The following is a 15025-nucleotide window of genomic DNA, read 5'->3' as shown; positions in this document are numbered from 1 at the left end:
AAAAGCTGCACCTCCTTCCACCGGGCACAAGTAATAAAATGTGCACTTGACCCTGACCCGCATCAAGAAGCCTACGGAAGCAAACTCCCTCTGATTTCAATGGCCATTGGGCCTGCATATCTGAGGGCATCCAATTCATAAACCCTAAAAGGCATGCCCTGGCTCTCATTTATTTCAATGTGGAATGGAATTTGTCCCTCTGTAATTTCAATGCAATACAACCATAGCTAAGTAATGAAAAGGTATGTTTTCTGCATCTTTACATAGTCAGGTCTTTTCCCACATAGCAACATTTAGCCAGCTGAAATCAGTCCCGTTGCAACCATGCCACAGGTGGTAAAGACCAAAAGAAGTAAATGAACCTTCCCTAGTCTATCTCCAAGGCCAGACTGTGTCTCCTTCTGCTGTTCACCTACAATCGTTCTTATACCCTGAATATGCATGTTTTCTTGATGACCATTGAGGGCAAATGCTTCATTGGGAAGTAGTTCTTGGTCAATGGCAGGACAAAGTATGGTTGCAAGATTGTAACCAGTTGACAGCAGGAATTGAGGAGACTGAGAGGATGAAAAAAGAGAACGTATTAGGAAAAAGAAGAGAAGGTAGATGAGGGCAAAAGAGTAAATATTGGAAGAGTGTATAAGAGAAAGGGAAATAAGAGAATGGTAGAGAATGAAATAAATAGTCATATGAAATAAATCCCTGGAGGTTTAAGAGTTGCTACTAATGACCCTATTTGTATTGATAGCTTCACCTCTGATTATGTAGCTTTAGCAGCAATTCTGTTGTCTTACTGTTGTGACTAGATATAAATACAGTATGTTAGTGGCTATGACTTTCATCAGAGTGCAAGAGATTTCAAATGAACACGTTCAGGAAAAGGTCATCATTTATATTTCTTGGGGTGGGGGGTTATGATCTTATTTCCCTCCCTTTAACACATATGCAGTTGACTCAGCTGATGCTTTCAAGCTAGTAATTATGTTTGTTTATATTTGGTTTGCTACTCAAAATGGTCTTCACCCATAGACAGCTTTTTACCTGAAATAGACCTACCATGAAACTGCGATAACACAGGAGCGCATATCTGCCCATCCTAGGTGAAATACATCCCAGTGCAGAGGTGAAGTAAATTAAATTGGCTCCTATTTATCCTTCCACTAGTATTATTCCGCACTCAGAAGACCATAATTGCTCCAAACACTCACATATTAGCAAAATTTACCTTAGAGTTTCACCAGACGATCCCCTTCTTTTCCATAGGTTGACCAGGCTACTTGAGCGGCTTGCAGCTGAAGATGACTTTCCATCCCCTACGTGCATGCGGACCACGGTCGACGTGGTGAATGCGCTGCGTACATTCCTTTCCGGCTTAGCGAGGATGATGTACACCTTTGGCACAAACATGCAGCCGAGGGCCACAGTGGCACTCAGGCTTACAGAAAAACACATGGTGATTATCTTGTAGTTGCTACCAAAATATATGGGCACAAAGGCCAGCCAAATGATACAGGTGGTATACATTGTAAAGGCGATATACTTTGCTTCATTGAAATTAGCCGGGACATTTCTGGTCTTAAATGCATAAAAGGTGCAACTTAAAATTAATAATCCGTTGTATCCAAGGGGAGTTACGACACCCAAGTTGGTGGTGTTACAAATCAAGTAGACCTCTCGGATACTTGGATAATCATGCATTATATCTGGTGGCTCCATTATGAAAAGGGCAACAATTATGCCTAACTGTATACATATTAAGATAAATGCAATAACCAACTGGGCACAGGCACTCATGAACCTAGGTTTCTTTGTACAGATTTTCTTCTTGCTGCCAGCTAGAATTCTTGCAATGCGATTGGTTTTAGTTACTAGGGCAGAGTAACTCATAGCCGGGGACAGACCGATGCCAATTCTTTGAAGGTAACAATAAATCCGTTGAGGCTTTGCAATGAGACAGAAAGTACACAAGTAACCCAAGCAGATGCCAGCGAGAATAATGTAGCAGAGTTCTCGGCTGGATGACTTGACAACTGGGGTATCGCGGTACATGATGAATATAGCTGTAACAAACAGGGTGGCCAGTAGACCCAGACAGGAAAAAACAACTGCTGCTATTGGTTCAGGATCGCCCCATCTGAGGTACTGGACTGGGATGAGATCACAACCTGTTTTAAAAGAAAAAGTGGCAAATTGAAATATAAAAAGTCAGATTTGTATAATTACAGTTTCTTCTTGCTAATTTTATCTAATTTTAGTCTTTCCAGAATTTTTCAGAGACGTATGCATAGAGAATGACAATCGACTAATGTTAAGATGACATTGCTAGGATGGCACATGGGAGATTTTTCAGTGTTATCTTATTTTAGTAACATAGATCGTCTTATTTTGAGCCCATGATGACATCTTCTAAAAAAGGCCAGTACAAGCAGACATTTAGAGCGGGAATTGCAAAAGCACTTAGCACTGGCCTACTTCAATTGACTTCAGTGGGAGGAGAGTTAGGCCACCCTGAGAGCTTTTTAGCAGGCCACTTATAGTCATGCTGTGTATTTTGGCTTTTTATGTGTAATTATAATAATTTGTCAGCCATTTTCACAGTCATATTACATGAAATTGAACGTAGTTACTCTGTAGTAATATACAGCTCAGTGAGGCACCGCATCCTCAGCACAATCAGGTATGTTATATTCTGTGGACTATATTGTTGCCTCCACCTGTGGGAACAGAGATGACAAGGATCTTGCTTTGTCTCTCAGGGGGCATGGAAGGACAGAGGGCTGCTTCCTCAGCACTGTTACCCCTTTTTCTGCTCCTCTTCTTGGGTGTTCTATGGGATCAGAATGCACAGCTGGGGTGTAGCAGGGGGCCCGAAAACAATCACTCTCTACCTCACTGTATCCTCCCTTCATCCTCATGAGACATTTTGCAAGTAAGGCCTTGTCTTCAGAAGACAATGGCACCGAGTTGACTAGATGGGTTTAGAAACCAGTTAAGTTAAATCAGTGCAACGCCTTCTCATGGACACTTGTATTCTGGTCTAGTGTTTATATGGATTTAGTTTCAACCAGTAAGGAATCAAATTAAGCTCAATATCATTCACTTTTAAACCACATTAAGACCATTCACACTCGGGTATTGCACTGATTTAATAAAACCAGCTCCAAACACCTATAGATAAATTTTCTCATGGAGACAAGTCCTATGTTAGTGCTGTCTCTATTGTCAGCCTTGATTTGGCTGGTTTCATCCTCTGCAATGTGGAACTTGTTCTGGGGCGATGGGCTGTTCCCAGGGGAGCAGCCGGGTGGGGAGACGGCTCCATTAGAGCTTTGTTGTGATAAGGGCTGATTGGCATTGCACGGGGGCCTCTGAATATTTGCACCTGCCTCTGAGAATCCCAAGGGGTCTTGTTTATCTTGTGGCCAAATCCCCAGCCAGGCCCACAAGGGGAACCACAGCCCCCTCAAGGGAAGATTAGCTGCGTAAATCTGAGGTTTCCTTCACAGAGCCAGTGGTGCCAACTCATTTGATTGCAAGCCTCCCAATGTGTGGTATTTTTCTTAAAGCCTCAGTTGCTGGAATCTATAGACTGTGTGGGAATCTGAGCTTTCACTTAAAAAAAAGTAAGTTTCTAACCCTCCTTGTTACAGAGAAAAGCTTGAACACGTGACATGAATTAATCCTAAAGACTCACAAACCAGAAGGAAAATGAAAAGAACCCCAATATTTATGTATTTATTAAAACCACAAACTCAGAAGATTTACATAGAAGCAGAGAGGCAAAGGCAGATGAATTGGTGATTCTGCCATTTAAAAATCTTCCCTTTTCTTTCAATTTCATGAGTTTTAAGCCAATCTCTTGAATTTCTGTAGATTGACTTGGGATTTTTGAAGGCTTGAGCCTGACAGTACTGCCTGCGCTATGTAGGAGCAGCCCATATAAAGGATAATATGGCTCTTGGGCCCTTTACACCTGTTCCATACCTACATAATTCAAACACTGATTATTTTGTAAATTCTCATTTTTCAGACCACACTGATTAGCTATTACTAACATATACTTCTGTCAACTACCACTAATAACAATACTAATAATATTTAATCAAATTAAAGACATGCAATTTTTGTACTGTTACTTCTATAATAATGATGGCCTACAGTTCAAAATGCACTTAGTTACCACAATGAAAGGTGCTTAAGGAAAACACAAACTTGAGAGAGAGGACACTAATGGATGCCCTGTAATCTTGCATTAACACCTCATTCCATTTTCCCTTAGTCATAACTTTAACAATCAATGCTACAGTGAATGAAATATTTCCTAAGAAGGAAACTAACTACTGGTCTTATCAGCTCCCATGTTGCTGATCTATGACTCTCCAGGCTGGAAGAGATGCCTCAGTCCCTTTTCTTAGCTAATAGGGGAGGATATGGAAACACTTTGTATGTGGCTGGACGCAGGAAGTGACACCTCTCTCTTTGCAGAGTGAGGAGGAGCAGGCCAGGCCGGAGGGCTGCACGGTGAGCCGAGAGATGTTTATATCTTATCCAATTTATGTGGTTTTTTTACCTACATTCATTTAGGATTTGATCCAAAACCATTGAAGTGAATGGAAAAACTCCCATTGACTTCAATGGGTTTTGGATCAGGCCCATACTGCGCCCCACACTGAATGTCCCTTATATAGGTGAATCTCTCACTACAGTCAAAGGTGTTTGATGCAACACAGCTGACCTTGCCTAAAGATCATAGATTTTTTTGCCTCAAGTTCAGCTTTCCAAATGTGCACTGAGTTTTTGAAGGCTCTGCTCGCATTACGGAAAGTTCCTTTTTGGGAATGTCAGTAAAGCAAAACCATTGCTTAAGGAAGCTCGTTTCAGTACTCGAGAATGTGACTTGGCACCTGGATAGGGCGCTTGCCAATTTGAGGTCCCCCTGGCTTCAAAACACCACTTGTTCTAAACAGAGGTGCCAAGTGTTTACAGATTGAGAATGAGATGGACCAAATAAACAAATAAATAACAAGGGAGGTACATATTTGCAGGAAAAAATGAACTCTGCAGAGTTCTGCAGAGAACATTTTTTTTTATTACTGAGAAGGAACTTTTGTCAGTAATTAAATCTATTGTCTATTTGCACCACTATTTGTATGGGAGAAAATCTGTGTTTATCTCAGATCACGAGTCTTTACAATGGCCCTTTACAGTTGGAGAATCATAAAGGGGCATTTAGCCAAGCAGCTGCAGGAACCATGGACTTGATCCAAAGCCCATTGACATCAATTGAAGACGTCAATTCAATGGGCTTTGGATCAGGCCCTATAAGCACATGATTCCAAGGTGACACACATGTTAGTGATGCTTTGGCCAAATGGCCTCGTTGAATGATGTGTAAAATGGAGGACTGGACCACTTGTAATTACTACCTGACCCCATGATAAGAGTAGAGTGTTAACTCTGTCCAAATTCTAACTCAGTCAACTGCATTCTGCCTACAGAAATGTATACCTGCCATGTTTCAATCCAGAGATGGGTAAATGTCAGTGGTGAGGAAAGTTAGCCCTACGTAGTGTGTGTCTACTATCAGTCTACTATGTTAATGGGGCACTTTGTTCTCTTTTGGGGCAACACATACTGTACACGCTGATAACATAATATTGGGCCAGATCTCCAGCAGCCATAAACTGGTGTTATGCCAATTAAATCAACGGAGTTAGACCAATTTATATCAGTCACAGATTTTGCCTACTATTTTGTAGTCTTTTAAAAAAAAAAAAAAAGACACCGGTGGCTCCAATATAAAAACCACTGCATTTCCAAGGGTATGAGTGGGGATGGGAGTGGGAATTGAAAGAAAAGGGAAGATTTTTAAATGGCAGAATCACCAATTCATCTGCCTTTGCCTCTCTGCTTCTATGTAAATCTTCTGAGTTTGTGCATTGCTCCCATTCTGCCTTATTCTTAGATGGATCTCTGCATTGACAAAGCACTTTTCCTTTTCTTTGAATATTTTACTCTCTGCAATATTTTGGCCCATTGGCCCACACAGCCCCCAGTTAGGCTCCTGTAATGTAGGTTCTCTGTGTGTGTCTGTGAGGAGCCTTGGATATGAGGAAGCACTTTAATTGCTGGTGTTATGGGAAACTTTCCATTTTAAGCCAATGAAGTTTTAATTCCTTTGAGTCCAGTTCACGCAACTGAAGTAAGAGCTAGCCGGTAACTTGTTGCTGGCATCTCTTTAATGTTTCTATCCATCCATCTCCTTATTTGCACTAGAAAGCCTGGATACCTCTGGAAGGAGATGGAAATAAGGAGGAAGAGCCAGCCACTGTGGGCTGCTGCTACTTAACAAGGAGGAGGAGAGGAAACAGGAGCCACTGAAACTGTGAGCAGGAGTCAGGACTTCCTGAAAGGAAAGGAGCCAGGAAACGTCTATGGGACCAAAGTCCTCTAACAGCAAAATAATGTTAAGGAAGATAGGGAATAGGAAGACCAGCCACTGGGAAACATGTATTTTTTAAAAGCTTTAACCCTTCCTAAAATATTGATGATGGTGGCAGGAGCCTATATTTCAAAATCCTATTATCTTCTTGAATATAATTAAACCATAATTTAGATACCTTTTTCATATATTGTCTTCTCATCGTTCTTATTATGTTGGAACCCTCTCTGAACTTGTTAGAGCATAAGAATGGCCCTACTGGGTCAGACCCAGGGTCCATCTAGCCCAGTATCCTGTTTTCTGGCCAGTGCCAGGTGCCCCAGAGGGAATGAACTCAACAGGTAATCAAGTGTTCCATCCCCTGTCACCCATTCCCAGCTTATAGCAAACAGAGTCTAGGGACACCATTCCTGCCCATCCTGGCTAATAGCCATTGATGGACCTATCCTCCATGAATTTATCTAATTCTTTTTTTTATCCCTGTTATGGTCTTGGCCTTCACAACATCCTCTGGCAAGGAGTTCCACAGACTGACTGTGTGTTGTGTGAAGAAATACTTCCTTTTATTTGTTTTAAACCTGCTGCCTATTAATTTCATTTGGTGACCCTAGTTCTTGTGTTATGAGAAGCAGTAAACAACATTTCCTTATCTACTTTCTTTACACCAGTCATGATTTTATAGACCTCAATCATATCTCCCCTTAGCCGTCTCTTTTCCAAGCTGAAAAGTTCCAATCTTAATAATCTCTCCTCATATGGAAGCCATTCCGTACCCCTAATCATTTTTGTTGCCCTTTTCTGAACCTTTTCCAATTCCAATATATCTTTTTTGAGATGGGGCGACCACATCTGCACACAGTATTCAAGATGTGGGCATACCATGGATTTATATAGAGGCAACATGATATTTTCTGTCTTAGTATCTATCCCTTTCTTAATTATTCCCAGCATTCTGTTCGCTTTTTTGACTGCCGCTGCACATTGAGTGGATGATTTCAGAGAACTATCCACAATGACTCCAAGACCTCTTTCTTGAGTGGTAACAGCTAATTTAGACCCCATCATTTTATATGTATAGCTGGGATTATGCTTTCCAATGTGCATTACTCTGCATTTATCAACATTAAATTTCATCTGCCATTTTGTTGTCCAGTCACCCAGTTTTGAGAGATCCTTTTGTAGCTCTTCGCAGTCTGCCTGCGTCTTAACTATTTTTAGTAATTTTGTATCATCTGAAAATTTTGCAAATTTACTAACATCATGTTTGAAATTACAGAAGTGTATGTTTTAAATATATTATTTTCCACAGAGAAAAATATATTCCCCATAGTTTTGTTCCTATTTGATCAGGTCAGTTGTAAAAAATATATCAGACCTGACCTTCAGTGGGTACAAACTGACATAGCTCTACTGGGTTTAATGGACAACAGCTACTCACCTGGAGACACCTTGGGCCTGACTTCCAGGAATGCGAATCACCCACAATTCATATTTTCAGCAATGGGATCTGATGGTACTCCCACTTCTGAAAATCAAGCTAAAGGCATCTCACGTTGGGCACCCATGAACTGGGGAACCCAGACTAAGTAGCAAATTTGGACTTCACAGTGGCTTGTCAATTGGGAGTAAGGACTTGTCTACATGGGTACACTCAGGAAAATAAATTGAGATTAACCAAGTGTGTGAATTTAAAGTGGATTAGTTAAAACTGCATTAAACCCCTGTGCAGACAAACTCATTCAGAATTAAAGTGGACTTAACTCGGTTTAGTTTAATTCATTTTGGAATTTATTCACTTTGAGTTATTTTGGATTAACTTTCCTGGGTGACCCCATGTGGACAAGCCCTAAATGTTAGAATTTGGACTAGAATTTAGAAGGTTCTATTTCTGAGCCTTGTGTTCTTATCACTAGAAAATGCCTCTGTCTCTTTCCTTTATTTTCAGGGGATATTAATTTTACCTAAGATGTTTCCTGCCAATATCACTTATGTTATTAAAGGCAGAATTCATTCCATGAAAAATAACCACTTTTTATATTAAATATAATTAGTCTCTTTCCATTGTTTCTCTATCATGCACCCAAACATGAGTGTCATTGAAAATACAATTATCCACATTATGTCAAAAAAAATCAATGGGGTATGTGGCAAAGGTGCTAGGCGGAATGATCTGTTTCCCCATGGAAATACCATAAGGATGTGGGTCATTTAGCCTTTGACATCAGTGCAGCTAAGAAGACAGAGGAACACATTTACTGGCATAACACAATTTGGCCCTTAGTTACTAAATGCAGACTAATATGACATCCGTATTGTAGCAGTCTTAGCATGAAAAGCTTTTCATGGCAATAATGAAGTTATCACCATTTCTTAGTGTAACAAGGACATTTGGATTTTTATGAATCATTCTCATTAACATTAATAAAAGTTACCTGTGTGACTCCCATTCACTTTAATGAGAATATGCACCTTATTTATCCTGAAGAAGATTAGGGGGCTGATTCTAATTTCACTGACATTGGCATAAATCAGGAGTCATTCCACTGAAGTCAATGAAGTTACACCAGTGTAAAACCGGCGGGAGAGCCGATTTCTGATACGTAATCACACTAATGCTTTCTTAAGATAGCACCTGCATGTGTATTCCACCATTTCCCAATACATTATAAGACTAAAGGACCTCAACGACCTATATGTCCATCTTCCATTTTACCGGAGGATCACTTAATTAATGTTTGCTGGGACCACTTTGGTATTTTATATTCACAATGCTGCCTGCAGATTTCTGGAGCAGAAAACATTAGAAAATGATCTTTGTCTGGCAACCGGCCTTTATACACAGCACAAAGAAACAAGAACTGTTTTTAGGATAGCTCCTAACTTTGCAACAGAGGTGACTCACGGGCATACACTTATCATCAGTTCCAGCCTATTTCACGCCTTTCAGGGTTTATTACTCTTTTTTAGATTCCCTTAATAAAATTCCCACAAAGAGATGAAAACTCAGGCTATTTATTCTCCTTCATTTTATTAGGAGGATGCTAAGCTATATGCAATGATTTATTCCACAATTAAGTTTAAAGACTGAATGTTTTTTATGAAATGATGATCAGCGAGGTTATCGTATAAACACATTTGCAGGTAATGGTTTCTGAGAATGGCATTTTGAAGGAGAAGATTACGTAAAGTAAAAGAAGGAAAAGGGAAAAAAGATTTTGAACACTATGCCAGATTTATTGGCCAAGATTAAACTAATGTCAATACTGAAAAATGCATTATACGTAAAGGAGCCCAATTCTGCTCCACCAGACATATGCCTGGACACACCTTCCACCTACTTGCACCTCATTGGCAGAGCAATCATCCGGAAAGCTTGCTTCACAGGTTGGCTGGGGACTCCTGAGCCATAAGGGTTTCCCAGGTAGTATAAATACACCAGCCCTCTCTCCTGCCCCCTCGGGTGCATTGGGGGCAATCTCGGGTTGGTGGAAAGGCTTTTAGCATCTAGGGAAGTTTAGCGCTGTCTTGAGGGTGCACTATGTTGTGCTGAGAGCAAACTGACCCCAGGCTCGCCCTAGGATTGGATGGGGGTGGTGGTACAAAGGTGGAATAAAGCTGCATGAATGTATCTGAGGCTAGAAATGTAGCTGCCTACAGGCCAGGGGGATGAGCACCTCAGAAATAAATTGATGTATAGACAGACAAGAATTCCCCCTTTCTTGCTCTTTGACTTGTAAGCGGAAACGATGTTCGCACCAACACACTGCAACATTTATATACACTTAGTTGTGTGCACAGTACTCTGATTTGCAGGATCTTCTATCCCGTAAAAATGTCTCTCAGTCTCTGAGATATGAAAATTACAGGCAAGCTCACATGTTGACTGGAAACAGCTACATTTTGTGAAAAATATAGATGACATTAGCTGGAGCACTCTCTCTACAGCGTTACGAATTACATTCATTTGTGATCTTCTGCATCGCTGAACAATTTCTTCAGCAGTGAGAAAAGTTTAAAGATATGTAGTATTCACCCTTGGGATCTGATCGTGATAATGTTATTTATTTCTCTGGATTCCTTTGAAACCCTAGCGGCCCTATTATGCTAGGCAATGTATAAATACATAGTCCTGCTCTGAGGACCTTATAATCTAAATGGATAAGATAAACTAAGAACTTAGCTGCACAGTGCATGCCAATGTGTGGCACTGAACTCCCCCAGTGTGGATGCTGCAGGCGCTCTCTTCAAATAGGATTGCATTATCGCAAACTATGAATCTTTTAAGTTTGCAGCTACAGGGTCCACACGGGGGAGTTACAGCACAGCATTTTGGTGCACACTGTTATTCACACCCCATCGTCCAAACTGTAGGGCAGTGTGGACGTAGACTAAAGGTGAGAGAAAGGAAATGTTGTTAACCTCATTTTACAGATGGAGAACTCAGGCAAGGAGATTTAAGAGCCTGACCCAAAGCTCATTGAAGTCAGTGGAAAGACCGTCATTGACTTGAATGACTTTTGGATCAATCCCAGTGAAAATCACTTGGCAAAGCCAGGAATTAAAACCAGATCTTCTGAGTCCAAGGCCAACACCTTAACTACAATCTCTCCTCACTAAATATAAAGCACCTTAAACAATTAAGACACAGCAGCTCTCCTCAACCAGAAAGGGGAGAAAAAAAACCCTTTCTCCATTCAATGATCCCAGACCACAATATAACTGCCCTATGCCTTGATTCATCCCTTCACTCATTCCTTCTTCCCCCAAAGCCTGGCAGAAGCATAATTTATGCAAATGATCAAATCTAATTTTGCAAAGAAAGAAGAAAACAATAAGTTATGATGGAAGCAATAAACGTTCTGTACCGAGGAGTGTTTGGAATCATAAAAGCAATTGTGTAAAATTGCACTCTCCCTGTATCTGATCCTTGTGTGTCTGAATTACAGCTGTTCAAATTACTGACAAAAGCAAGATTTGAACGTCTTTATAGTGGCAGAGTCAATATGAGACATGAGCCAGATCCTATTCTGCCTCGTGCATTATCACCAGAACTGTCAGCTAATTCCTAACAGCCGTATCTTTATGTTTACTTATGATGACATAAGAAGCGTAACTGAGACCTATAGTCGTAAAATAGTTCTTGCGTACGTGTGTGCATGCATGATTTTAGCAGCTTCTATTGCTTAAGTACCTAGGGTCTGATCCTACCAGGTGCTTTGCATATCATCTCCCAGTTATTTCTGTAGGAGTTGAGGGTGCTCGGCACCTGGCAGGAGCAGGCAATCAGCATCTCAAAGCATCCATAGAGACTTGCCAATGCAACTGAACCCTGGTTTGTGCTCTTCATAAGCTGTCATACAAACTGTGCCAGAAACCCAGACTGAGCAGTGATTGCTTCCTGGGAATTGGTCACTTTCTGTTGATCTTCTCAGTGAGAGAGAGTGAGAGAGTGAGCAACTGTACACAGTACAAAGGAAGGGGTCATTTTTGTTTAGTACTTACAAAACTAGATCAGTTTTGATCCTGGGCTCTTGCTGACAGAATGCTTTTTATGGAATACAGCATGGAATTGTCAAGCTCTTTCTATGGAAAGTGCACTGCAAATGCCTGTTATCTTGTTTTCTGGGGTTGGGCTCTTCCGTTTTCTCACTGTTTATCCACACTATTAAATCCAAGCCCAGTTTTCATGAAGTATCCAGGGCTCCTACTCGCCTGCCCCCAGACAAAGAGGAGAGAACGCAACACCCTTTGCAGCCTGTCCCTGCTACTCCAAATGGTAATCAAATGGGCTGCCTAAGGGTGAAGCAGATTTTCCCAGGCCCTGCCTCTCCAGGGTTAGAATGCAGTCTCCATATGCAAACCTAATCCCTGACAGCTAGGAGCTCAGAACAGGGTCATAATCTGGCTACATCTGTCCAATACGACCATCAGACCACAGGACTTGGCCATAGTTGTAATAATGTCCTGGCTTTATTTTGTCACATCAAATGAAAACAGTTCTTGTAACTGTGATGAAAAAAGGAACCTACTTCTGATATTCAGTCATTGTGTACAAACAGCCGTCCAAGGAAAGGAAGAAAAAAGAAAATGAAAACATTTCAATGAACTGCGAAATATCTTTCCTCCTCATCTCATCTGAATCCAGCGAAGAAAATCAAATACCCAGCACATGCAGAGTACATTAGGAAGACGAAGAACCAAATGTCACCGATATTAATAGTATCTACCTTCCGTTCCTGCCCCCAAAGTAGCTGCTACTAAAACTTTGCTGCTATCACTCTTGCGCAGGCTCACAAGTCACACAAAGGGTGACCTACTCCCTCCCCCCTCCAAAAAAAAAAAAGTTTTGAAATCAGCCATTAAGGAAAAGGAACCAAAGAAAGAGGAGTCAGCTGGAACAGGATATCCCCACGATACACCCAGGCAGCACTAATATGAAACTCTCTTCCTGAGCCCGCTCTTCCTTTTTGGCCACAGAAGGCTGTGCCCTCAAAAACAACGTGATCGCCTAGAGAACCAATGGGATATTGTTTCTGATCCGAATTCCATCGCAGTCCCTGGAAGGACTGCCATTCATTTTACTGGGATTTGGATCCGGCCTGTTAAACGAATCCCCTTGTTTCTGTCTGAAAATGTTCGGATTCTCTCCTCCCTCCACTGTAGAGTTAATCCAGACAATGCCCTTGGGTGGGTCATTCAATGAGGGACCTCTGGATCTAAACCCAGGAGCTACTATTGCTTGAGCTGGAAGACCCAGCTGTGTTAGCTTAAAGGCTGTAATAGTCTCATAAACCTTTATATGGGGAAAGGGAGCTACCCTGAATAACCATGGACGCTATTAATATAATATTCAATGAAGAGTCCTACTGCAAATTTGAAAAGTATCCATCTCTGTCTTTCCTGTGGAATTGCTTGCTTAGCTCTTCTTTTTCTTCAGTAAGGCTGCATTTTCCAAACATGACTAGTGATTTTGGGTGCTTCCATTGTTAGATGACAAGTTTGAGACATTTTAAAAGGGCCTGACTTTCAGAGGGTGAGTGATCAAAGCTTTCTGAAAGTCAGTCCCTTTTAAGATATCTCAAGCTCCCTTCTTGAGTCACCCACTAGTGCCTCTAAATGAGCACGGGAGATGCTCCACACACTCTTCTCAACCTCCTCCAGCTGAACTTGGGCTCGACGAGAGAAGGTGGGGCAAAGCCAGGGCTGGCTCCAGCTTTTTTGCCACCCCAAGCGGCAAAGAGAGAGAAAAAATAAAGCCGCGATCAGCGGCACTTTGGCGGCTGCTCGCCCACGCTGCTTCATTCTTTGGCGGCAATTCGGTGGCCGGTCCTTCCCTCCGAATTGCCACCAAAGACCCGGATGTGCTGCTCCCTTCCATGGGCCGCCCCAAGCACCAGTTTGCTGCGCTGGTTCCTGGAGCCAGCCCTGGGCAAAGCTTCCCAGGGCAAAGCTTCCCATGTAGAGTGAGAGTCCTGTAGTCACAGCACCCAGACTTCTTTCTCCCACACCAGTGCCTTCCTCCTTGGCCCCCAAAGGAATGGAGCCCGGAGCTTTCATAGAATCATAGAATATCAAGGTTGGAAGGGACCTCAGGAGGTCATCTAGTCCAACCCCCTGCTCAAAGCAGGACCAATGCCCAGACAGATTTTTGCCCCAGATTCCTAAGAAGCCCCCTCAAGGATTGAACTTACAACCCTGGGTTTAGCAGGCCAATGCTCAAACCACTGAGCTATTCTTTCCCCACACACCAGCCAAGGGGCACCTGTTTCCCTATCCCTACATACCAACTGCAGGGAGACCTCCAGCAATCAGAGGACACGTGCCAATCAAGAAGCCAGGGCTGCCCATCCTCCAACCCAGACCACTACCAGCACAGTCCCATTATCATCCAATCAACCACCCTACTATCAGAGACTTCAGGGCATCCTCCTTGTCACTATTATTACCACAGGAAAAACCATCACCACCACTTTATGAAGAGCAGCTGCCATGCAAAGGAGCCCCCAAGAAGAGGTACTGGGGAGGAAGGGGTGCAGGGGTTTGTGAGATATCAGGCTGGGGAGGAGATGGAAAGATAGATGGATTTGGGAGTGGGACGAATATGAAACTGATGGGTTTTGGGAAGAGAAAGCATGAATTGTCTAAGGGGATGAGAAGTATTTTACCCAGGGAATGTTGCATGTATGGCTGAAAAGTTTTGAGGGATCCCATAGTTAAAATTTTGGCCACATATCACTGTTTTCCTGGCCTCTAGTGTTTACTCTTAGATGGTGTCAGAGCTATTTTCCACTGACAGCCTTTATCAACAGAAATTCTCTCTCCCCCTGAATACATTTGGACTTTAAACTTTTCCTTCAAGTCTTAATCCTCATTTTCTGCTCTGACAATAGTTTTTCACCAGAACACATTTGTGTTCTGATGTCCTACAAACATATGAGTAAAGGGATACACCAAGCTCGATTTCTCCTCACTGGCAACGTCCCAGCTCCTCCCCATTACATTTAATCAAGTCTGTGGCATAAAACGGATCCTGGCCATTGAGCAGAGGAAAGATGGAGCAACATTTTGTCGAATGAGCCAGGA

General features: G+C 42.0%; 1 protein-coding gene across 6 annotated transcripts in view; it reads right to left on the bottom strand.

Annotated features, from left to right (window-relative positions):
* GRM5 (glutamate metabotropic receptor 5) overlaps positions 1 to 15025 on the bottom strand; it is a 356331-nt gene that overhangs the window by 35578 nt on the left and 305728 nt on the right. For all 6 annotated transcript variants that reach the window (XM_005304067.5, XM_005304069.5, XM_005304068.5 and 3 more), the window contains exon 8: positions 1226 to 2165. In XM_005304067.5, the coding sequence (XP_005304124.2) occupies positions 1226 to 2165 (940 nt within the window). The remainder of the gene's footprint in view (positions 1 to 1225; positions 2166 to 15025) is intronic.

The sequence above is a fragment of the Chrysemys picta genome, chromosome 1 (assembly GCF_011386835.1).
Source record: "Chrysemys picta bellii isolate R12L10 chromosome 1, ASM1138683v2, whole genome shotgun sequence".
Lineage (NCBI taxonomy): Eukaryota > Metazoa > Chordata > Testudines > Emydidae > Chrysemys > Chrysemys picta.
Note: the sequence above shows the minus strand (reverse complement) of the source record. Positions and strands in the feature narration are given on the sequence as shown.